Source organism: Caretta caretta, chromosome 14, assembly GCF_965140235.1.
Source record: "Caretta caretta isolate rCarCar2 chromosome 14, rCarCar1.hap1, whole genome shotgun sequence".
NCBI lineage: Eukaryota > Metazoa > Chordata > Testudines > Cheloniidae > Caretta > Caretta caretta.
This window is the reverse complement of record NC_134219.1, coordinates 14,535,927-14,560,487: the sequence shown is the minus strand read 5'-3', so window position 1 is coordinate 14,560,487 and position 24,561 is coordinate 14,535,927. Positions and strand designations below refer to the sequence as shown.

Sequence of the window (24,561 nt, the reverse complement as noted above, 5' to 3'; positions counted from 1 at the left end):
CTTCATGGGGACAGGCTGGCTAGAATAATCGGGAGGTTGTTAAACTAATAACAAAAGGGGAGGGCAAAGAGAGGGAAGATCTGAGCACTCAACACAAAATGGAGATGTTGAGAATAAAATTAATCAAGGAACCAACGGACATAAAGAAAAAAAATGTACAGGGGGAAAAAGCTGTGTCATCATGGGAAACTTCAATTTGAATGATATGTGCTGGAGGGCTCATGATGCCATTACCAAGACATCCTTGGAATTTCTAAATATTATAGATGACAACTACCTAACTCTCAGTGTGGCATCCAATCCAGGAGAATTCTGTGTTAGACTTTCAGTATTAGACTTGACAGATAAAGAGGAATGGATCACAGACCTAACAATAAATGGTAACTTAGGTACAAGTAATCAGGATTTAATCACATTTATGATATGCAAACAAAATAGAGTCCAGACCTGTGATGTATATACTTGATGATTTAAAAAGTCCAGTTTCTCAAAGCTGAAAACAATTATGAGCCAAATCAGCTGAGAGGAATAATGTAATTATACAAATATGAATGATAATTGGGAGTGATTTAAAAACACTTTATTAGATGCCCCAAAAGCCACAATCAAGCAAGAAAGCTGCATTGGTGTAAAAAAAGTCCTGGTTTAGAGGGGAAGTGAAGGCAGGTATAAAAACTGTATATATATATATATATATATATAACAAATGGAAGAAAGGGAAAGTTGATGATAATGAATATAAATCAGAAGATAGGAACAGTACAAAATTGATAAGGGAAGCAAAGGGACAGAAGGAGAAATCTATGGCCAGCAGAGTTAAGGACAATAAGGAGGAGGTCCTAAAGTATATTAGGAACAAAAAGAATCCTAACAATTTTATTGGTTCATTACTAGGTGGAAATGGTAGAATTATCAATAATAAGGCAGGAGTGTTCAATAAATATTTTTGTTCTGTATTTGGAGAAAAACAGATGATGTAATCCTATCACAACACTCTTTCTATTCCACTAGTATGTCAGCAGGATGTTAAACAGCAGCTACTAATTTTTTAAAATCAGTAGGTCTGGAGAACTTGCATCCAAGAGTTTTAAAACATCTGGCTGAGGAGCATGCTGGACCATTTTCAATAAGTCTTGGAACAATGGGGAAGTTCCAGAAGACTGGAAGGAAGCTAATGTTGTGCCAATATTTAAAAAGGGTAAATGCGATGACCTGGGTAATTATAGGCCTGTCAGTCTGCTATCCATCCTGGGCAAGAATGGCTGATAATGGGAGTCAAATAATAAAGAATTAAAGGAGGGTAATATAATTAATGCCAATCAAAATGGGTTTATGCAAAATAGCTCCTGTCAAGCTAACTTGATATCTTTTTTCTGATGAGATTACAAAGTTGGTTGATAAAGGTAATAGTATTGATGTAATATACTTGGACTTTTGTAAGGCATTTGACTTGGTACTGCATGACATTTTGATTAAAAAAATATAAAATTAATATGGTGCACATTAAATGGATTAAAAGCTAGCTAGCTGGTAGGTCTCAATATATAATTGTAAATGGAGAATCATCATCCAAAGGGTGTGTTTCTAGTGGGGACTGCAGGGATCAGTTCTTGGCTCCATGGTGTTTGATTTTTTTTTAATGACCTGGAAGGAAACCTAAAATCACCACTAATAAAAGTTTGCAGATGGCACAAAAATTGGGGGAGTGGTAAATAATGAAGAGAACTGTTCACTGATTCAGAACGATCTGGATCAGTTGGTACACTGGGCACAAGTAAACCATATGCATTTTAATATTGCAAATATATATATCTAAGAGCAAAGAATATAGGCCATACTTAAACAATGAAGGACTCTATCCTGGGAAATAGTGACTCTGAAAAAGATGTGGGGGTCGTGGTGGATAATCAGCTGAACATAAGCTCCGAGGGCAACACTGTAAAAGGGCTAATGCAATCGTTGGCGGTATAAACAATGGTATCTTATGTAAGGGTAGAGTGGTTATTTTAATCTCTGTATTTGGCACTGGTCCAACCGCTGCTGGAATACTGTGTTCTGTTGTGGTGTCCACAATTCTAGAAGGATGTTGACAAATTGGAGATGTTTCAGAAAAACCACAAGACTGATTAAAAGATTAGAAAAGATGCCTTATAGTGATAGACTCAAGGAGCTCAGTCTATTTAGTTTAACAAATAGATGGTTAAGGGGTGACTTGATTACAATCTCTAAGTACCTACGTGTGGAACAAATATTTATAATGGGCTCTTCAGTCTAGCAGAGAGAGGTCCAATGGCTGAAAATTGAAGATAGACTGGAAATAAGGTATACGTTTTTAACATAGAGTGTAACTAAGCATTGCGATAAATTACCAAGGGTTATGATAGATTCTCTATCATTGGCAATTTTAAAGTGAAGATCAGATGTTTCTCTAAACGCTCTGCTCTAGGAATTATTCTGTGGAAGTTCTATGGCCTGTGTTATACAGGAGGGCAGACTAGATGATCACAGTGGTCCCTTCTGATCCTGGAATCTCTGAATTTATTTATACATTTATGTATTTTTATTGGAGGAGTGGCCAGAAGCCCAATCATGGTCCAAGGAAAGAGTTTATATTAAAGGGAAAGGATTGTCTTGTGGTTAAAGGCACTGGACTGTGACCCAGGAAATTTGGGTTGATTCCTCCATTTCTACCACAGATTTTCTGTTTGACTGAGCAGCCACTTAGACCTAGATCCTCAAAAATAATTGAGCACCGAACTTCCCTAGCATCTAGCCCAGTGGGACCCATATATTGATTGAGGTCTTTCAGCACTCCTGTAATGTAAATAATAAATGGTCAGTTAGCAAGTAAGCAGGACATTGTCCAGATTATACATGGCGCTTGTTAGCCCTGGCAATATCTGGTCTATGAAGTGCTGAAAAAAACACTGGTGCACCTAGATATACAATAGGGTAACCTGTTATATTGGATTTAGAGTAGCAGCCGTGTTAGTCTGTATTCGCAAAAAGAAAAGGAGTACTTGTGGCACCTTAGAGACCTTGTTAGTCTCTAAGGTGCCACAAGTACTCTTTTTCTTCTTATATTGGAATAACCCTTTTATTGTGTTAATGACAAAGTACTAGCTTAGTTTCACTATCCAGTGCCACCTGCTGGTAAACATGAGTCTAATCTTAATCTTGGCAAATTTCTTTCCCTATATGCTATATGCAGTGTTGTAGCCGTGTTGGTCCCTGGATATTTGAGAGACAAGATGGGTGTGGTAGTATCTTTTATTGGACCAACTTCTGTTGGTGAGAGAGACACGCTTTTGCACTTGGCCAGAGCTCTTTCTCAAGCTCAAAAGCGTGTCTCTCTTACCAACAGAAGTTGGTCCAATAAAAGATATTACCTCACTCACCTTATCTCCTGCTAACATCTAAAAACAAGTCCTGAGCTACAGGAATAGGGTGAAGATCTATGTATCAGTAGTGATCCACTGCCATTTGATAACAGCTGCATATTTACACTCAGCCCTCTGCTTTGGAAACGCATCGAATAGGTGTGATCCACTCATTAGGATGAACAGGGATTAACAATTAATGTTTGAGCTCTTTGAGTCATTGATTCACAGCATCCCACAGTGTGTCAGGCACTGGTCTAACTTTCCAAAGTTTTAGAATCGTTTCCTCAGTCTACATCTACAGTTTAGTCTCAGTCCCTTTTGTAACATGCCCATCTTGATTTGAACTCGGAGCTATGTTTAATACATAATTCCTACACTGGATCACCTGACCCAGATAACTCTTGATCAGTCAGAATTTAGCACCTCAGTCCTACAGCTGTTCGGATGAGCAGGACCTTTTCAACCGGGACCAACAGTTAAATTTACTGTCACAGTTACTCTGCTCACCACTGCTGTTCTCCCACTGTCCGTCTCCAAAAAATATCCCCAAAATCACTGCACCGCAAACTGATGCCTCAAGGGCGTATTGGTTATTATATTCCTTTGTCTGGTGCTGCATTTGAAAACCTAGTGTTGATGAAGACACTGCTAGCTTCCCCACTGTCATTTTCTCACGTGCTCTCTCCATATGTCCTAGCTGTGAAAGTGGACCAGCACTGAAATGTCTTAAATCTCTCTGTCTCTTTGATGATGGTGCAGGAAAAAAGTGATCTGCTTTATATACTGTTTTCAGTGGGTGATTTTTCTGGGGCTTTGTGTGGGATGACTTTGTAGATGGAATCTGCAAATGTAAGCCAATGAGGACAGCCTGAATGGCTGTGGACGTTTGTTCCTTTCCATGCTGAGTGCAGTACTTTCTAAAATAATCATAATGGGTGGAATTTGACTAAATGTAGAGAATCTAGACAAGACCAACACACCACTTAAGCTCTTAATGGGGACATACGGCGTTTAGAAGGTCGTGTGCAGCTTTTCCGTACTTGGCTGAATTTCACCCAATGTCCTTGCGTAAGATATGTCAACTCCACATGCTGCATTTAGTAATTTGCTTCACGGGATGTTGCTAATGAGTCCATGTTCAAAATGATCTCTCAGCTGTTCAAATGTATCTCCAGAGTCATACAATGTAGAGTTAGAGTATTTTAAATTTGCTGTAACTTCAGATGCTGTTTCAGTGTCATTTATGGTTTAGGAAATGATCTTTCAGCCAAGACATGTTTGCTATGGGAATAAAAATCTAATCATTTAATGAACTCGTTACATTCAGTGTCACCTAATATTGTGTTGCCATGAGGTCCTTCGGGAGAGGAAATGACTTTGAGCCAACTTCTGATATAAACATAGTACTTTTTCCCTCTTGGCTATAAATCATTTGCTTAGCAAAGCTCAATGCTCCTTACAGGGGCTACAGCTGGTGTAACTTCTTCAGAGCACAAGTCAGACTCTGCTGAAAGAGGCCTGTTTCTTTACTTTTTTCTTCTCTTTTTCTTCCTCTCTTCTTTAAAATACTATCAACCCTGTCCTTTGTGCTGCTGTTCTTTCCATGCACAGTGAATAACTACCACTGTGAACCTGTGAATCAGAGTGAACTAAACTCTATATTTTTACACATACAGATACTTATGAACCAGGTTTCTTTTTACCAGCTGTACCTTTCAGTCTAAGTGTCTTTTATTTTAGATTGAAGAAAACAACACACTAAGAAGGAACAAACATAAAGTCTCCATGAAACAGAAAGTGGAATGTGTTTCTTGATCTGTCTCCTTCTACAGTCTGCTCCTTAGCTAGCAGGCAGTCAAGCAGAGTTCTTTTATGTGTTTGTACAGTGCCCAGCGCACAGGTCCTGGTCCATGTCTGAGGCCCCTAGGCACTGTGGTTATACAAATAATAATATTAAAAATGTAGTATGCAAAAAGAAGAGCCATAGCTAAGGATACGGCTGTGCTACACTGTTGTGGTTGAAGCAATAATAAAAGTCTGGAGGTGAATTGGGCTTTGTCTGCACTAGGGGTTTTAGCCATCCGTGTAGCTGCACTAGTGCAAACCCCTAGTGTAAGCAGGCAAAGCCAATGTAAGTCACAGTTTGCATCAGTGAAGTTTACCCCTGCTTGAAACGGGGTAAACTGCACAGGTGCAAGTCATGGCTCATAGCAACCTCCCTTTTCTACACCAAAAATATGTGCTGGAGGAGCTACATCAGTAGCCAGCCGCTGATGACTGCCACTGGGCCAAATCCCCAACGTGGACAAGACATTAGAGAGATAAATAGATGTTTTGTTTAGAAACTCAGTTCAATGGCAGGAACAGGCGAGGAACCTAGAGCATTCTCAAAGTGGAGACTGGTTTTTCCAGAAATCCACCCCCACGAGGGTATTAATTATACAGGCATCACTATATCCAAATAATGCTTGTTGGCTGAGCAGTGGCCTGGGGGCAGGAGACTCTTATGTAGCAAGTTCTGAGAGCTGATTAACCCTTTAGGGGGTGGCACCTACTCCACAGTCATGATGTTGTGCCAGTGCATTGGCTTTGGAGAAGGGCTGTAAGATAGAACCTTAGGCATGTGTTTACTGGGAACATTCTGTGCCCCGCCAATCAGTTGTTTCAACCCACTGTGAAATCCAAGGTCTCTTCACCCTCCTAGGGGGTTCCTGTGATCTCTCTCCTCTTTGTCTGGGGGGGGTCTAGCTTAATTAATGGTGCAACATGTGCAGGTGCTGCTGTTACGGACCGCAAAGGAGATGTTCCTTATGGGTCCCAAATGGACTGGATGAAGTCCCCAGCAAGAAGGGAGAATAGTATCCCCAAAGAACAAGTCTTTTACAGGAGACCCCTGCTATAGTTTGTAGCCATGCAAAACCCCACAGCCTCAATCTCTCAACTTACAGGAGAGGAGAGAGCAAACTAGAAAGAGAGAGCAAGAGAATGTGCACATGTTCCCTGGCGCCTGATCTCTGGTACTGTAACCCCTCTGCACCCATCTGGCTGTGTCTCTTTGTAACCCTGATTCTGTCCCTCACCCCTGACTTCTCTTAATCGGCTCATTAAAGGCTGTTGAGACTGAAACAACAGATCCACCCAATACCCTCTGTGCTTGCTCTTGCTCCTCTTCTCTTGGGAGTAAATGAAACAATATCCTCTGGCCTATATACAAACTGCTGGTGTTTCTCTCAGTAGTTTCCACCAGTGGATTTCTCCACCTTTACCATTTCTACTGCCTGTCTTTCTAGCCATCTCTTATTACATTCTCTTTTTCCTACCTCTTGTCTCCCTGCCTCCCCCTCTCCCTCCTTCCCATGGACATTCCATGTGCTACAAACTCCCAGATATTATGCTGATGGCTCCTTATAGAAATGGGATAATGCTGCTGCTAACTCTTTCCCCTCCCTACCCCTTGTTTTCCCTCCTAATCCTGCTTGTATGTGGTACCTATATGTAGCAAGATTTGGAGAGAAAAATAGGAGCACACCTTTTAACTCCTTTAAAATCCCTCGGGCTAAAGAAGCTTTAGGGAGAGACAGTGGGAATATGATGGGTATCTTGCTCTAGGATAGGAACTGTTCCTCCTAACTAGGATGCTTGGCATGCATACAAGGTTTCCTCCAGCTGTTCTGTGTCTCTCTCTGCTCTCTTTGTTCTCCCTCTTCTTGCCTCCAGCACAGCTGTGTGCTCCTCTATAGGAGCAGTAATGTTGTTGTTTTTTTAATATTGCTGCCCTTCCCACGTCCTTTGGCTCTGGTGAGAGCAGCAGAGTGCCTGCCTGCCTGCCTGTACAAGCTATTCTTCATGACAGAGAGAGCCAAGGGCAACAGACACAGCAGCACCATGAGGGGGAGAGAGTCAGAAAGGGCGTGGAAGAATCAGAGGACGGTGAGAAAGGGGCAGAGTCTAGGGATGGGACTAAAGCCAGCTTCACATTACTAGCACTAAGCAATTTGAGTTTAGCAGTCTGCAAGCATTTCAGATTGCACACTCTGGCACTTCTGCCAAGGCCAGCTGCATTTCTCTGCTGCCTCTGCCCTTCCCGGGACAGGCTCATTTGTTATCTGATCCTGCAGAGGTACTGGGACGTTGGATCACTCTGCGGTGTCTTGTGCTCTGCAGGGGGATGGAGCCATGGCAGGAGATGCTGATGGAGAATCAGGACCTGTACCAAGAGAGACAGAAGGGAAAACCGCCAAGTGAGGCAGGAGCAGCCAGGATAGAGCTACTGCAAAAAGGTTCTTCCCTAAACCACGGAGTGGAACAGCCAGAACCCCCAGGAGAAGGAAGAAATGCCCAGGAGAAAGGTGAGAAACTGGGGCAAGGGGACACACCAAGTCAAGAGACTGCAGATCCAACACAACAGATGCAGACTGGCATCAGCAGAGTGGGTCCCCCCGAGCAGGAGGTGACTCCGAAAGGACAGGATCCAGGGCCCACCTTAAATCATCCAGTCCTGGATGGAGATGGAAACACCTCCAGAGGAGAAGAGATGCCAAGGGTCTTTCAAAGAGGTGCCAAGGAGGAAGTGGAGCCACCTGAGGAGGGGAGACGTGAGGAAGCCCTGATGGGGGAGCTCTCTGAGCTGGTGCAGCAGGTGGTGAAGAGAAGCAGCTGGTGGGAGAGACATGGCATAGATGACTGTATCATTGCCCTGAATTTCCTCATCCTTCCTGCAGGTAAAAGGGGGAAGGTTTGTGTCAACTAAGGGAAGGAAGGGAAGGGCCCCTGTGTCTCCTTATTGCTTTCTCATTACACATTAACAGGGAATTGTATTCCCTTTGTGTTAGTAGGCTTGATAGCTCAGCTGGTTATTAACCACTTAGATGTTGCAGCTAACAGGGTGAAAGGAACCTCCAAGTCCTGCTCCCGTGTCCCAGAGCCCTACTTCCCATACTGCCCCATGGGAACTGCCAAGGGGATGGTGTCCGAGATCTGCGTTATATGAACACAATTAGCTGTTGGTGACAATTGGGGTCAGCAGTGGGCACAGCTGAACCAGTGCTGAATGCAGTTAACTGCAAGTGTAGTGCCAGGCAAAAGGGGCCTCAGATACTGTGGTGATGGGTGCAGCATTAGAACCTGAACACAGTAGAGCTGAACTGTGTTCAGCATCGTTTCAGTACCTGTGCTCAGGCTTAAGGAGTTGATGCAGCTTGTAATTATTCCTGTGGATGCGAATTAAGTGTACAGGTGAGCTTCAGGTAAGTGGGATGCCGAGGCAGCAGCCTTTTCAGTGCCTCTGTCGCCTCTGGTTTAACTCTGTGAAGCAAAGATGTGCATTTGGGGAAACCTTCCTTGTTCAGCACTGCTGGGCTGCCATTCAATACTAGCTCTGTCTGTCCCAGCTGTCTGTCCAAGGAGCTCAGCCCTGCCATGGAAGCTTTGTTATTGTATTGATATGAGTGACTTCTTTTGGTTCTGATGATGAGTGTGATGTAGGAGAGATGTACTTTTAACAACAGGCTGAGCTGGTCTTGTGGCTTCTCTCAGGATGTGCAAGACTTGCCAATACAGTCCCTCGTTTGTCATCTGGCAGCCAGTGAGCATTAATTTCTGCTATGAATAAAGGGTACGAGAAGCAACCAGTTGCAAGCATAGGTGTCACACTGTCCTGTGGCTGGTGGTTCTCCATTCATCCTGGGACAGGTATTTCCAGGTTTGTCCCAGTTATATTGGAGAGTTTCTACACCCTACAGACAGTGTTCGCACTCCTTCCACAGGCCCCTAAATCAGTTTGGAAGCTAGTGAGGTGTCCTCTCCTGGAAGTGTTGCATCGGGATGGAATTACGAAGACAGCAGCCTGCGCTTAACTCTGCATCTAAAGAGCATAAGCCAAATGTATCCCCTTGAAGTCAATAACGTTACACCTCTAACCCACTCACTTCAGCTCAGAGTTGAGGGACTGGTAGGGTGCTGAAGCTGCTGCTCTCATTGTATCTGTCTCGTTGTATTGTACTACTGTACATCTGGAAGTCCTTACTCAGGCAAAATTCCCCTTTGGCCAAATTCTGGGAGGGGCTGAGCACCTGTAACACCCCTTGATGGCATTGGGAGTTTTAATTATGTATACTCGGCACCCTTCAGGATTTAGCTCAGCGGGTATTTTGCCTGAGGAACCGGTAAAAACAGGGTAAGTATTTGGCCCTGTAATGGAGGGCTTGCCACCCTTATTTAGGTAAACTCTCATTGATTTCTATGGGAATTTGCCAGAGTATGAACTAATTAAGACACTCGGGACTTACAGATCCTTGTAGAGTACCTCACTGTGCAATAGGGGAGCTGCTGTGCCAAGCAAATAACAGGTCCCTGCCCCAAAGAGCTTAGAGTCTCAGAATATAATCAGGTACAAACAAGGAGACATACAGTGCGATCGTAGCTAGAAAGTGCAAGAATTAGGTAGCTTCTCTGAAGTGTTTTGAATAAGAAACGAATGGGAGTTTGGTGTTGGCCAAAGCATCCTAAGCAGCGTGACAGAGGGCATTGAGGTAGGAGTGGGGAAAGAGAGATGAAGGGAACTCTCAGGAAGGAAGCTTCCTTGAGTGCAGTTGGGTAGAGCTGGAGATGCAGATTAAGATGTAGGGACAGATTTATGGAGTGCCTTAAAAGTGAGGACCAAAGCACTGACTTTAATGTGGAAGGAGAGGGGTCACCCACAAGGAGAAGAGGCAGGGACTTAGATACCTAGGTTTATGGCTGCTTAGCTGAGCTGAACCAGAACTCTGGAACATTTTGCCATCACTGTTTATTTGACCAACCTTGTGAGGACTTCCACTCACCGTCATGGCATTTCTCTGTTTGGACATTTGGATGCAATGCAATAACTTATGAATCCTGCATCCAATCAATTCCAGAATGTTAGGGAAAGTCCTATTGATTTTGGTGGAAATGCAAAAATTGGAAGGACTAAATGGGGGGACACCTGGAGTCCCTGGCATCTGGTTAGCAGAGCCAGCTGCTTCAACCACCTATAACAGTCTAATAGATCACAGAGCCAATTGATGGCAGCCATTAACAATACTCCTCAGTTTAGCTCTCCCACTCCTCCCAATACAGTTTAAAAGTGTTCACACCCTGAAAGAAAGAGAGAGAGAGAAAGGAAAACAAAAATGGTGGGAGGGAAGGGGAGAATGGACAGGCCTGGGAGGAAAGGGGGCACACACAGAACCCCTGATGGGATGGGGGGAGAATGGGGGAGGGACCTTGGCATGGGGGAAATGGGGAGCAAACAGATCCTCTGGCATGGGGGGAATAGGGGAGTATAGGGTGGAATGAGGAAAAGGGGGCATGGAGGGAAAATGGGGAATTATTGTTTGTATTACTGTAGCACTTAGGAGCTCCAGTCATGGACCAGAGCCCCATTGTGCTAGGCATTGTGCAAATACAGAGCAAAAAGATGGTCCTTGCTCCAAGGAGTTCACAATCAAAATATAAGATAAGAGACAAGAGACAGCAGATGGATATAGACGGGGGGGGAAGGGTACAAGTGAACAATGAGAGTATTGGTCAGCATGATGGGCAGTGTTTCAGCACCAACAGCCTAACCGTTCTGGAGTTATTTGTAGGCATCATTGGATGCCTTGCCTGTGCCTAGTAAACCTTGCCCCTTAGAGTCCAATCATCATAGAGATCCAGTTCATTCTTGTTAGGGGTTTTTATCTCCCTCTTCCCTTCCGCTCTGAGCTGCAAGCTCAGCTGACAGGAAAAATCCACTTGCATGACTCCTGTTCATGAAGAGAGGGACAAAAAAACAAATGTCTTTTGTCCTCTTTATAGTCCCACAATAGTCAGTCTGATATCAATGGAGCTTTCCGGTTGGGCAGACGTAACACCTTCTGTTGGAAACCTGCACAACGCCTTCACAAGACGAGCCTGGGAGCTTAAATTCATAACTTTGCTAGACACTAAAAATCATGGAGTGAATAAAGACACTGGATTTATGGCTTATTACAACAATTATAACCCACTACTGCTCCATTTTCTCATGCTTTCATGACAGGAGAGGTATTAACTGGCCACTTCACCTTCAATGGTCCTTTGAAATATGTGTTCTCTCTGATCCTCACATCTAGGCTGTATCTCAATCTTGCTGATTCCTTTTGCAGGCCTACACTACAAACTTGCATCAGCCCAGCGGCACCGATGCAGCTGTGCCACTGTAGTGTGTCTGGTGAAGACGCTCTAAGCTTATGGGAGAGCTCTCTCCCGTTGACTTAATAACTCCACTTCTGCGAGAGGCAGTAGCTACGTTGGCGGGAGAAGATTTAGATGTAGCCTGGATGTGAGGATCAGAGAGAGGTTCAGGTTGAAGGTGATGCCCAGGTTATGAATCGCCGGCTGAGGGAGGCTAGCCCCCAGCCAGCCCCGTCCTCTCGCCTGAGGACCTGTCCCCTTCCCCCACCGGAGTCCCTCAGTGCCAGGTGAGTGGCGCCCCCCCAGGCACAGGACGGGTGGGCGGCACATGGGCCCCCCTACCCCCGAGCACAGGACGGGTGGGCGGCCCTAGCCACCCCAAGTCCCAGCCGCCCTAGCCCCAGCACGCTGCTTCCCTGAAAAGGACCAGCCTGCCTGGGCTTTGGGGAGGAGTGTAGGTGTGGCCACATCGGGCTGTTTGGGGAGGCGCAGCCTTCCCCAGCCTATGCGCCGCCCATGGTTATGGGCCTGGATGATGGTGTTGTCCACGGTGGTTGATAAAAGAAAGAGAGAGGAGGGCTTAGCAGTGGGGAGGGGGGAGTTAGGAATTGTGTTTTAGTCATGTTTATCTTGAGCTGATGACTAGACACCCACAAGATGCGCACGCAGTCTTTGTGGGGGTGGGGGCAGGGGAAGAATGGGGACCCAGGAGGGAGGCTGGGGGACACAGAGCCTATGGCATGAGGGGGGTGGGGAGTTGCTGGGAGTCCCTGAAATAGAGAGGGATGGGAGAGTAACACCCAGGGAGCTGGGGGGGGGGGGAGACTGGAGGAGTGCAAGAATCCCCTGGTGTGTGCAGGGCACTCTGACTACATTAGAATTTGCCCTTAAACTTGGGGGGGAAAGCGAGTTGGATAGTCAGCACAAAGAAAGCCTTCATCATAACCCTTTTCATCTGACACTGACAGTCTAGGAGACTACATGAACACTTCCCTGTCCCATAGACTTTCATCTGTCAATCTAGCTAGGTGCTTTTATGGCCCTCATCCCCATTGTATCTGAACTGGGTACCTGGATTTCCACTTTACTTTGGTGAGAAGAAGGAAAATGGAGACTCCTTCAGAATGAGATCTCATTTGCCCAGGAGAGCTGTAGTTCTTATGGGGAAAGCAGTCCCCCATGGATCTTGCCTTGGCCATTATACTGGTCTGATCTTAACTATCTAGAAGGCTTAATAGCTCCAAGGTTTTTCTTTCTATCTCTAGGGTTCCTGTGTCTGCGTTCAGACAATGCCCTTCCCTTCCTGTTGGGCATCTTCATCTTGGGCATAGTACACCACACTATAACAGTGAAAGGAAGCCACTTGGCCAGCCACAATGCCTTGACGGAGTCCAAGTCTTGGGGGAAAGTTTGGGCCATATTCTTCCTCGAGGTATGTAACCAATGTGGGAGAATGCTCCTGTGTGTACGTTTATATAGGAGGTACTCAGATTTCATGGTGCTGGGTGACTATAAAAACCAAGATAGCTAGGCAGAACAGTGCAAAGCTTACAGCTACACCTTGTCATGTTGCATGGGTGTGGGGTGGTTTGCATGGCATGTGTATGTGAATGTGGGTCCAGACCTGGGGATGGGGTAGATAATATGCATAGAAGCACATTTCCATTGAGCAGAGGCCATTCTGTCAGATAGCTTGATGGCAACTCATCACCAGATACATGAATCGAGAGTGACTGAGTTAAGAGAGTGTAACTGAAGTCAGGATTTGGCACATTAGCCCTAATCACCAGCTCAACAAGTTGCAGTGTATTAACTGCCAAGTTCCTCTCCAAAGAGGGGAGAGATTTCTTTCTGATTTTCAAAATGCCAAAGGAAATTAAGGCAATCCTCTTCAATTTTCTCCTGATAACCACCAGCCCCGCTGATCCATAACTTGTGAATAGATCAGCTCTTGGGATCAAATCTTCATTTCAAAAGCCAGTCCCTAATAGTATTGAACTAGTAGCACTTTCCGCTCAAGGGACAGATATATTCAGAGAGCAAAAGGAAGTGAGTTCTGTCTCTGTTGGTGCTGCAAAATTGCAAATGGCCCTGATGTGCAATGTAGTGATAACCGGGAAGTATAAAGTGAACACAGATTTGTTATAATATCTTTTTGTCATATTAAGGCCATACATCAACTCTGAGACCATACTCGAAAATTGGAATTTCCAAAATGAAGAGAAATTAGCTTTCCAATCAGTTGGGGCACAGACATCAACTCCTAACTGTGGAAGAGTTTATACATTCAGAACAGCCAAAGGTATACATGATCACTAGATGCATCACTTAATGGAGCTGGGCCTGAGGCTCAATTCTGCCTCTCACTCTCAATTTACCCTCAAGCTGGGGGTTGTTTGATTCTGGGTTTTGGCTAAAGCCTGTCTCTGATAATCAGTAAACTTGAATAACTCTTTGTGTAACTGGAATGTTCTTATCATAGAAATGACCTTAGAGATTAGTACTGTCCTCAGCTGTAAAGTACATATCTTTGTGTAACTCCAGAAATTATCTACCATGCTTGTATCATGCAGCTTCAACAGCATTTTAAGGCATATGTGGTGCAGACAACAGATGTATTTCTCGGGTGTAGTTATATCATATTAGTCCTCTTATCCTAGTGCATGACAATAACAAGGCTTTGAGTGTGAACCTCTGTGGTGGGGTCATCCCAGTGAGACAATGCTGTGTACCTGCCATGTTCTGATCCTTGCATGCACGCTGTTCTGCATTTACTTCTCTTTTCTTTCTCTTCCAGGTTTGCTCAGCTTTCACAGCAGAGCAGGCATACTACAACCATGTGAAACTCCACCACGGTTACACTAATGTTATCAGACTAGGCGATTCCAGTACTTGGAAGATTCCTTTCTTGAACCGATATGTCTACATGTTCATTGCACCCATTGCTATACCTGTTTTAACCCCGCTAGTGGCACTTGGTATGTAGCTTTCCTCTGAGGTATTTTTCTTCTATAGGTATTGTTTAAAACCTAAAGGTTTTTTTAAACTAAAAATTAAACTAATTCGTAAGGGCCCCAAAAGATAAATACAATTAGCAGTATTATGGAAGCCCCAGTCAGGTTAAAGGCCTGATGGTACTAGGAGCTGTACCAATGCAGTCTCTTGCCTGAACATCTTACAATCTAAGTTAGGATGAGACAGGACAAGTGCGTATAACAGACAGTAGGAAGGAGCAGAAGAAGTCCTTTGGGCTATCTGCTCAAAACTAAGGCGTTCGCCAGAACCATCTGCAGGGCTTCTTGATTCTTAAACTGGCACAATAGGGACCCTTTTGAGAAGCAGATTGTACATTCAGAATGGAATGCACTCACAAAAACTCAATATTTAAATATATTGGGTCAAATACTGAAGACCTTAGGCAAATCTCACATTGAAGTCAATGGGCCAAATGCCTGAAATCCTTATTTATTTTTAATTCAGTCCATTCTCAGACCCGTTGACTTCAGCAGGTATTTTGCCTAGATAAGGACAATAGGATCCAGATTTGTATGTAAGCAGTGTCAGGATGAGCTCCACCCTGACATCTGGTGGTGAGGTGTGGCAAGTTGTGGAAAAGAACTTCAGGGGCTGATCTCATTTGCATAGGCACACCCACCCCGCCTAGAATGAGGCCATAGCTGCCCAAATGGTCACTTTGGCTGCTGTGGGATCCCCAGTGTCTCTGTTATTGGGGCAGGAAGAATAAATTGTTATTACCCTGATAATGGGAACTGTGCTTGGAACTGTACTTGGCCTTTTGTTATGATGGAGGGACTCACAATCAACTAAGTAGCACTCGCTAGGCAAGGGTCATGGGTTCCAAAACTCTGTGAATTGAGAGAGGCTGGGGATAAGTATTAATATTTGGTGGTATGGGCCCCTGGGTGAGGGCCTTACATGCTAATTGCACTTCTTCCTCTCTCCACTGTGGAATATCAGAGCTAATTTTGATTCCATTAGGAGTCTAGTTACAGGCTGCTGAGCTCACTTTGGGCTAATGGTGCACCAGCACTGAGGCTCCCCTACTACAAGCTGAATTCACTAAAGAGCTGAACTGACTAAGAGCTGAAATCTCTGAGCGTTGTGTTAAGTAGTGGGGGAGCCTGAAGATATATTGTGGAGCAGTTTGTGAGGTGGCTGGAGTGCCTTGTGGACAGGCTGGTGGCACAGTTCATAGGATGGCGGGAGCTGCTTGTGGGACGCGGAGCGGAGCAGTTTGTGGACCGGATGGTGGAGCACTTTTGTGGGGCGGCTGGCAGAGTGGAGCGAAGGCCTATGGAGCTGTGGGGCGGTCAGCTTCAGATCATGTAAGGTGCCCCTTACCTCTCTCCCCCGCCACCCATCTCCACCCAGGTTGGGAGGTAAAGCTCTGCAGATAAACTTTCGAACTCTGGGGCTGCCCTGACCAGGGACAGAGACTTTTGGGACTTTGGGTGGTTTGGGGTTGCTGGACTCAAGAACCAAAGGGAAAGGACATGCCCCAATTTGCTTGGGGTGGGTTTTTTTGCTCATGGGTTGTGTTACCAATCCTGTTGGTGGTGTATCCCCAACATAATGCCACATTGTTTCTCTCTGTTATTAAAAGGCTTTTTGCTACACTCAGACTATGTGCTTGCGAGACGGGAAGTATTGCCTCTTGGAGGCACCCAGCAGGGGTGGTATATATTTGTCCCAGGTCACTGGGTGGGGCCTCGAGCTGGTTTGCATTGTGTTATTGGAATGAATCCCCTAGATATTGAACCCGGCCCTTGTTGCTGCCAACTCTGATGGGCAGAAGGGTTACATGTATATACTTCTTCAGATCTTCAAAGCACTATACAAACACTGAAGCACTTACCCAGGCCAGATCCTGTTGTCCTTACTCAGATATATGTAGGGTTGGTGAGGGGCATGCTAGGCTGGAATATAATGAAAGAAAGGAATGGAAAATATTTGAAGCATACTGGTGTCAGTGCTAGGGAGTGGAAGAAGATGGTCTCAGTGGGAAGAATGGGATAAGGAGGTGCAGACAGTGGAAGAAGAGACTGGATGATAACTGGGGAAATACAACGTTCATAGTATATGGAAGCTGTTCAGTCTTTCAGGAGACTGACACACAACCATGGGTAGTGAACAGCTGCTAATTGGTTGCAGAAAAATCATAGGCCATATAGGACCAAATTCTGAGGTCATTATTTAAGCCCTGATTCTGCAACCCTAACTCACGTTACAGAGTAGCTCTAGCATTCTGTCAATGAGACTACTCGCTTGGGTGAGTGCTACTTTAATTTTTACTTGGTCCTTTCTCAAGCAAACGCCTATTGACTTCAGTGGGGAATTTCATCCAAGTAAGGACTGCTGAAGCTTAGTAAGGTCTTCAGTATCTGACCCATAAATTGTCTCAGGACTAGAACAATAATCAGGTTAAACCAGAAACAAATCCATGTCCTACAGCTCGCTTGGTGACACTGTTCAAAAAGTTTTCTGAAAGCCAGTGGAACCTTAGGTGTTGAAGTGGGTCTGGGATCAGCTGCTCCTGGAATTTGTACATAGTAACTGACCAGTGCCTCTCCTGGGATTTGGAATATAAGAACTACACCATTATTCCCCAGCTGCATAACTTGGAAGATGTGGGGAGGGATTGACTGTTTCCCTACACATTGTCTGTTCTTTCTTTCATAGGTTTGTTGAAGGATGTTGAGTTGAAAACAGCTCTCCGGACACTCTGCTGCATGTTTCTTGGTCTCTACTCCCATTACTGGCTCCTGGTCAATGTCTCAGGGTTCCAATCAGTGTGGTCTGCCCTCATCTGCATGTTGATCACACGATCTCTCCTTGCCCACCCCTACATCCATGTTAACATCTTCCAGGTAGAGGTCGCAAACTCCAGCTTGTACCAAATTCCTTGGAAGCAAAACAAAGCAAAGCTCCCTGTATTAATTAAATAGCTCTCACTTTGACTTTGGCAATTGAAGCATCTATAAACTTAAGACAAACAACCTGATTCTGATCCAGTGGCACTGATTTCATATCAGATTAGACTCAGGCCCAAAATGTTGAGGAGACTGATGTCAGTTAGCAGTGTGCAGAAAGTTGAGACAGAATGAACACAGAAGGCTGGATTATGATCTTAATTACAGTGGTGTAAAAATGGAACAAATCTACTGATTTCACTGGAATTTATCCAGTTTCTTACAGGTATAAATGAGATCAGAATTGGCCCCTTCTCACACTAAGAGAAGATGTTACTTTAAAATCCAGGTACATTTGGGAAAGATGGAATGAGCATAAAACCACAAAAGTGGGTGGTCCTTGCACATTGGGGATTCATTGATAGATCAGTCTTGACAGGCCTAGGGATGAAATGCATACAGATGGCCAGATTCTGTTCACATTTATGCAGATAACCCCTCTGAAGCCGCTGGGGTTTCCAAGCTACTGTGGTGTAATTGGACTCTGGCTTCTTTTCTATTTGCCATGAATGGGTGGCCCTGGGATAATGTGTGGGGAGCAGTGTGTGAATGCTTCCACACCGTGCTTGACCTGTAAGTAGTGAGTGGGAAACTAGAGCATTCCAGTTGATGGCACTAGCCTGTTACCTTTTATGAGGACTCATCATGCCCATAAAGAAGGCGACTCACAAGATCATGTACAGAAAAGGATGAGGAGTTTGAGAAACTGCCACTATTTTGCCCTGACCTGACACTGCTGGATTCCACCCTTGTCCTCAGGAAGCCCTGCTCCCCAACTGCCCGCTGTAGGAAGAGATGTTGTAGTCTTCGTGTTTTGTCTTGTAGCACATTGGCCTCCCGATGTTCTCCGCTGATAAGAAGCCCAAGCGGATTCACCTGATGAGCCTTGGAGTTCTGAATCTGCCCCGGAATGCCCTGCTGGACTGGTCCTTTGGGCACTCCATCATCAACTGCCATGTGGAGCATCACCTTTTCCCAAACCTCTCTGACAACATGTGCCTGAAGGTAAGAGATAAACGGAGGGCATGTCTAGAAGGTGTGTGGAAGGAGCAGGACAGGAGTGGGAGTGCCATGTAGCACAGAGAAGATTGATGAGCATGGGAAGAGGTAATGAGGAGATAAGTCTGTGTGTTTTACCCCTTCCAGTTAACTAAAATAGAGGTGCTAAGCCTCTTTCCCTATCCTGCATATCTGACCATGCTTCCGTGTTCCTCTCTTTGCACTGGCTTACCCTCTTCTTCCTCATTAATTTTAGACTCCTTCCCATTTTCAGAACACTCCATAACTCCAACTCTAACTAGATCTCTACCTCATTTCCTCCCACTCCACTTCTTCCTCCCCACATTCTACTCAGTCTTCTCTCCAGCCTTCTTCCGTTGTGTCCTTCCTCCATTCTTGACTTTGTTCTTTATTATTGTAACAGCCTTCCAGTGAGTGTTTAGCAAAGTCCCCCCTCTCCTTCTGGGAAAGCTTTTCAGGCCCCCACCTAATCTGTGAATAATTCCAGTTATCTTCATCATACACCTGCTATGGTTGACCTGTATTGTGTTTATTTGTCCACTTGCAGTGTATCAGATGTAGGCTCCAGCCAAAACCCTAGATCCAAACACCCTGAAATTTTGGGAAAGCTGAGATCTGGATCTATACTTTGCAGTCCAGGATAGGGTGGCCAGACAGCAAGTGTAAAAAATTGGGACAGGAGGTGGGGGTTAATAGGTGCCTATATACGAAAAAGCCCCCAAAATCGGGACTGTCCCTATAAAATCGGGACATCTGGTCACCCTAGTCCAGGCCCATCTCTACACTGTGTTTGACACCATTTACTAATTTTACAGTCCCATGTATACATCTGGTGTTAGTAACAATAAAGACATGGTGCTACTGTGATACCAGTTCAAGGCAGTGTCCTTGTCAGATCTCACAAGATAAGCAAGGTCAGGCTTGGGGAAACAATCGAACAAACCTTCAGGTGCTGCAAAAGGCAATGTTGGTAATTCAGTAGGTGGCACTCTTCCCTCTGTGCCAATATTGAACCAGTGCCCCAGGGCGGTATGAGGGAAGGATGTCGGAGATCCAAGCTTTCAGATGAGGTGCAAAATCAAAGTAGTGAGCATTTGTGGTCATCTGGCCCTTTTGACAAGAGAAGGGTATCAGCCTCAATATCCTGCCCTTATTCCAACTCATCTAAATTCCCTTTGCTGCTCGAGTTGGATACTTAATCATCTTCATTCCCTGAGTTAAGCCATTGTGTAGTTTTAGCTACTGTTAAGCAGTTTTCACATTCCACCCCAGAGTTGGCTACGTTTTGGCAGTAGGCGACATGATTCCTACATGCATAGTTTTCAAAGGACTTAATGATCTCTCTGGAGGAAAGACCTGTACAAATGTAAGTCATCATCATTAGAATTTACTGTGCTATTTTAATAATACCTTTCCCTCTTAGATCAAGCCCATAGTCTCCCAGTACCTGAAAAAGAAGAAGCTTCCATACAACGAGGACTCCTATATCTCCCGACTACAGCTGTTCCTACACCATTACGAGGAACTGATGGTCAATGCACCCCCGATATCTGAACTTGTGGGGATTCAGTGATAGGCTCTGGAACATGACAGCAAGAGATAGGGCTGTTTCCTGTGGGTCATTATAACATCGGACAAGATCAGGAAGTTTAAAACCAAAGACATTGCCCTTATAAAGCAATCAAAGAGGAAACAAGTTTGCCTCAAGTGTCTTGCTTTTGGACAGATGGAAATACACATAGAGACCAAGAAATGCCACTAGAATGATAAACTGTGACTGAATGGTGATGGGACAGAAGGGAATTCTGTAGCTCCAATACAGTAGGATCAAATGTGAGTTTACCTGAGGTATTAGTAGCTGGTATCTATTTTTCCACCATTCTCTTTTAACTCTTGGACAGATGTTGCTATTGATTCTTGTTTTCTTTACTGCTGTGTCTCTGGAACAGGACTGAGAGCACAACAAGAAAGTGAATTCACATCCTATCCAACTCCAGTGTGCCAAAAGGACAGGATGACTCGGGGACTGGCGGTGGGGCAGCCTTTATCTCTAGGTCAATGGTTCAAATCCAGGCAAAGCTTGTATTTTTGGAACAACTGAAAACTGGTTCCCATCTGATAGCTCTAGTGGCCTATGTGAATTGAGTTGACAGCTCCAGTTTCTCAGAGAAAGATGCCCATATTACAAAACCCTAGTCAGCAGACTCAGTTGAGAAGCTGAGGATGGAATGGGCCATAAAGACTGTACGGCTTTAAAGGTGGTCTCTCCAGTTTAATGGAGGCACGTTGGTGGTGTGGTGTAAGAAAAACTTGCACTGCTGCAACCTATGCTCTACCTTTTTTGTGGATAAATAAATTCCTTCCAGGAGTGTGGATTTGACAAAGCTAGCCAGAGCAGTTTGGGGGTGAGTTGGTGAAAAGTTTTTGTGCTGCCCTGATCCCCAGTGCAACCGTGGTTTCACCCCAGTACAAAGAGCAGGATGGAGGATTTGCAGAAGTGTTAGAGAGAGGATTCTTTGGGGTGAACTTCCAACTTAACTGGCTTCTGACATGTAAAGTGTTTGTGTTGTGGGTGGTCATGGTGGAAATCACAAGGTTACCCCAGCTTCCTGCTGCAGACATGGAACCCAACTGTTTGTCCTGGCCACTATATGTAGTCACCAACATTGCAGAAAGTTTTGTAAGAGACAGTTATCCAAAGAAGGCAGGACTCTGGGAGCCTGCTGGTTTCTAGCTACTGGAGGGCTTTGTGCTCATTCAGGAATTTTGCCATAGACCTAAGGTGAAATCCTGGCCTATTGCAAAACTCTCAGTGACTTCAGTCGGGGCAGTATTTCACCCCGGATATATAGCAATATACAAATGTTAAGGGTAAAAATGTTCAAAAATGCCTAAGTGATGTAGGATCAGAGTCCCAAAATGTTGCCGTAGGTACTTAATCATCCCGACACATCCTGCAAGATAGTTACCTGTTGTTACCCCAATTTAACAAACAGGGGAGCTAAGGCAGAGAGATTAAGTTATCTCAATAAGAGGAAGTTGGTGTCGGAGCCAGGCTGAGAATGCAGGAGAACCCCTGGTCTCAGTCCTGTACTTAATTCACTGCTTAGCTGCCCCTTTGTGCAGCCAGCTACCACACGATCTGGGAGAGGGCTTGGCTTGCAGCCACCTCATGTCATCAGGGGCAGCTGGGATGCCACAGCCCCCAAGAGCCAAGAGCTACTCGGATATTCGCTCTAGAATTGAGGGACCTGTGGCGATGGTGTTCTGAGCCAATGGACCAGTCCTGGGTGTGTAGAGGAGTCCAGGGTAACCTGTGATCTTCAAACGAAAAGTCTGTGGCAAGCTTTCATCCCTAGCTACTGGGTTACATGATCAGAGCACTTTGCGAGGAAAAGGGGAAGAAGCTTGAGAGAAGAGATTCTCTCCTTTACACTACACGGCACAGTTCCTTCACACTTGGGATGGGATAGGGCAGAGGGATAGCCCTAGGATCCACAAGCCCCTTAGGTTGGCTCTGCAATTTGGCACCTTTCGCCAGCACCAAATTGTGTGTGAAAGGACTAAAATACTGTGCGAGCCCAGGTCTAACTTCATTTTCCACTGTCCTCAGGGAGAGACACGGGAAGCCTCCCTTCCTTCTGCTGTAAAATCCTAGAGGATGAACATCAGAACCAGCCAGTAGTATTGTTGGAGGGTGGGAAGAGGGGGCAGTGACTACATTGTGCTAAGACTGCCTCTCAAAGCTTTCTGAAAAACGGCAAGAGGCAAATTCCTCTTCTGCCCCTTTTGGGTTCTGGGCCAAGAAGCTATTAATATTTATCCACTTTAACGGATTAATTTTCCATGTTAAGAAAAGGCAAGATAACTGCAGGTAAGGCAGCACTGCCTCCACCGTTCCTAACACTTTGTCTGCTGTGTGGCTAATGCAAAGAAAAATGCTCATTCAGCAAGAAGCAAATCCTAAAACCCAAACTGCCTCTTACAAACCATTCTAAATGGGCGATAAAGTTCTCTTATTTATCTTTGTCCTCAGTTCTAGAAAGCCATTACAAAGGCAAATTCTTTGGTCGCCTTCTGTGGGCCAAATCCTGCAGTCAGTCCTTTTTCAGGCAAAATTACCACTGGAGTCAAGGAAGAAGGATTGAAAGATCTGGCCCTGAGAATATAGTGGTGGGGGTGAAGCGTGTGTGTGTGGGAGGGGTAGGGAGTGGGTCTTGTGTTGGAATGTGCATCTAAGAAGGGCTATGCTAGAATATCTGTGGCATTTATCTTGCCACGGTTTACCAAGACCTCACATCTTGACAGGTGGAGGCCTTTCCTTTTCTTCACTGAGCGTGAATTTCACCTCAGCACAGGGTCAGGACCAGGCCTATCCACAGCCTAAGTCCCCTTGGCCCAGTGCACAGGAGTGAATTTCACCCTGAATGCAGTTCTGCACCGGTGTCACTCCATTGGTTTGTGTAGTTACTCCTGATTTACACCACCATAAGAGGAGAATTGGGCCCTGTGGTTGCACTTGTGAGATCATCCAAGGATGTGCAGTTGAGTCACAGAGTTAAGCTCTAACAGACCTTTTCCATCGATAATGTTTATGATTCCGTTATTAAATGCTTCATTAATCCTGATGGCCAATTTATGCTAAAATTTGCAATGTTAATGGAGCTCCCAGTTCCAGCGATAGCAGGAGAGGCTAATCCCACTACCAGATGCTACTATGGTTATTACAGCACAGTTTGGTAAGAAGTGGATTTGACAGAAACCTGGTGGGAAAAGAAATCCTGAGGACAGAAAATGCTATTTTTTCCTCCACTAATATGTACAAAAGCTGATATCCCATCAACCTATGGATACGCTAAGCACCAGTGGGAGCAATGGCTGTTTTCAGTAGTTCTCCATTACAAGGGCATCCTTACCTACAGAGCCACCTAGAGACTGAAAGTGGCAATTACTAGGGTCTAAGGAAGACAGTCTGTAGCGTAGGAACTCTATTGATTATTCACTGCCCAAAAACCTTAGTGCTGAGGTTAAGGTTGGGGTGTGAATTTTCCCTAGCACTGCATCAAAAAAGCTGTAAGAATCTGAAAGTGGTATGGCCAGCTCCGTGTAAATGGGCCGTAATTTGGGAATCCCTTGACCAAATGACCTCAACTTTGATCTAGAGATCAAAGATCTACATCAGCCTCTCTTGTGACCTACCAGTTTTCAAGATAATCTCCCTGTACACATGGGTTTTAGAGCAATTTGAATATTAAACTCAGCTCCTTATTGAGGGGGCTGTGCCTGAAGAACCACTGGGCCAACTGATCTCAGACTGGCACCACTCACTCTATCCCTGGCTCTGACAAGGCATAACAATTCTCAAAATAATCTGAGTATATATGTAGCTTTTAGAGCAATTTGAACTGTCAGCTCTTAAACCATACAGTGGTGGGGTGGCCTGTGCCTTGAAGGGCCGGAGGTCTGGACCTGGCCAGCCCCTGTACAATTAAAGAAGTATGGATTGGATGAATGGACTATAAGATGGATAGAAAACTGGCTAAATCTTTGGGCTCAATGGGTAGTGATCAGCGATTTTGTTCAACATCTTCATTAATTATCTAGATGATGGGATGGATTGCACCCTCAGCAAGTTCATGGATGATACTAAGCTGGGGGGAGAGGTAGATACACTGGAGGGTAGGGATAGGGTCCAGAGTGACCTTGGAGGATTGGGCCAAAAGAAATCTGATGAGGTTCAACAAGGACAAGTGCAGAGTCCGGCACTTCGGACAGAAGAATCCCATGCACTGATACAGGCTGGGGACCGACTGGCTAAGCAGCAGTTATGCAGAAAAGGATCTGGGAATTACAGTGGGCGAGAAGCTGGATATGAGTCAGCAGTGTGCCCTTGTTGCCAAGAAGGCTAACAGCATACGGGGATGCATTAGTAGGAGCATTGCCAGCAGATCGAGGGAAGTGATTATTCCCCTCTATTCAGCACTGGTGAGGCC

General features: G+C 45.0%; 1 protein-coding gene across 2 annotated transcripts in view; it reads left to right on the top strand.

Annotated features, from left to right (window-relative positions):
- The window catches only part of FADS6 (fatty acid desaturase 6), a 48,354-nt gene extending 27,398 nt beyond the window's left edge, over nt 1-20,956 (top strand). The window contains exons 1-7 of one of the 2 annotated variants that reach the window (XM_075119261.1): nt 7,187-7,313; nt 7,548-8,104; nt 12,824-12,990; nt 14,356-14,536; nt 17,259-17,446; nt 18,374-18,553; nt 19,992-20,956. In XM_075119261.1, the coding sequence (XP_074975362.1) occupies nt 7,552-8,104; nt 12,824-12,990; nt 14,356-14,536; nt 17,259-17,446; nt 18,374-18,553; nt 19,992-20,141 (1,419 nt within the window). In that variant the 5' untranslated portion in view covers nt 7,187-7,313; nt 7,548-7,551 and the 3' untranslated portion in view covers nt 20,142-20,956. Of the gene's footprint in view, nt 1-7,186; nt 7,314-7,547; nt 8,105-12,823; nt 12,991-14,355; nt 14,537-17,258; nt 17,447-18,373; nt 18,554-19,991 lie in introns of those variants that run through there. The other variant, XM_048818153.2, reaches the window with a different exon arrangement.
- The last annotated feature ends 3,605 nt before the right edge of the window (nt 20,957-24,561 follow it).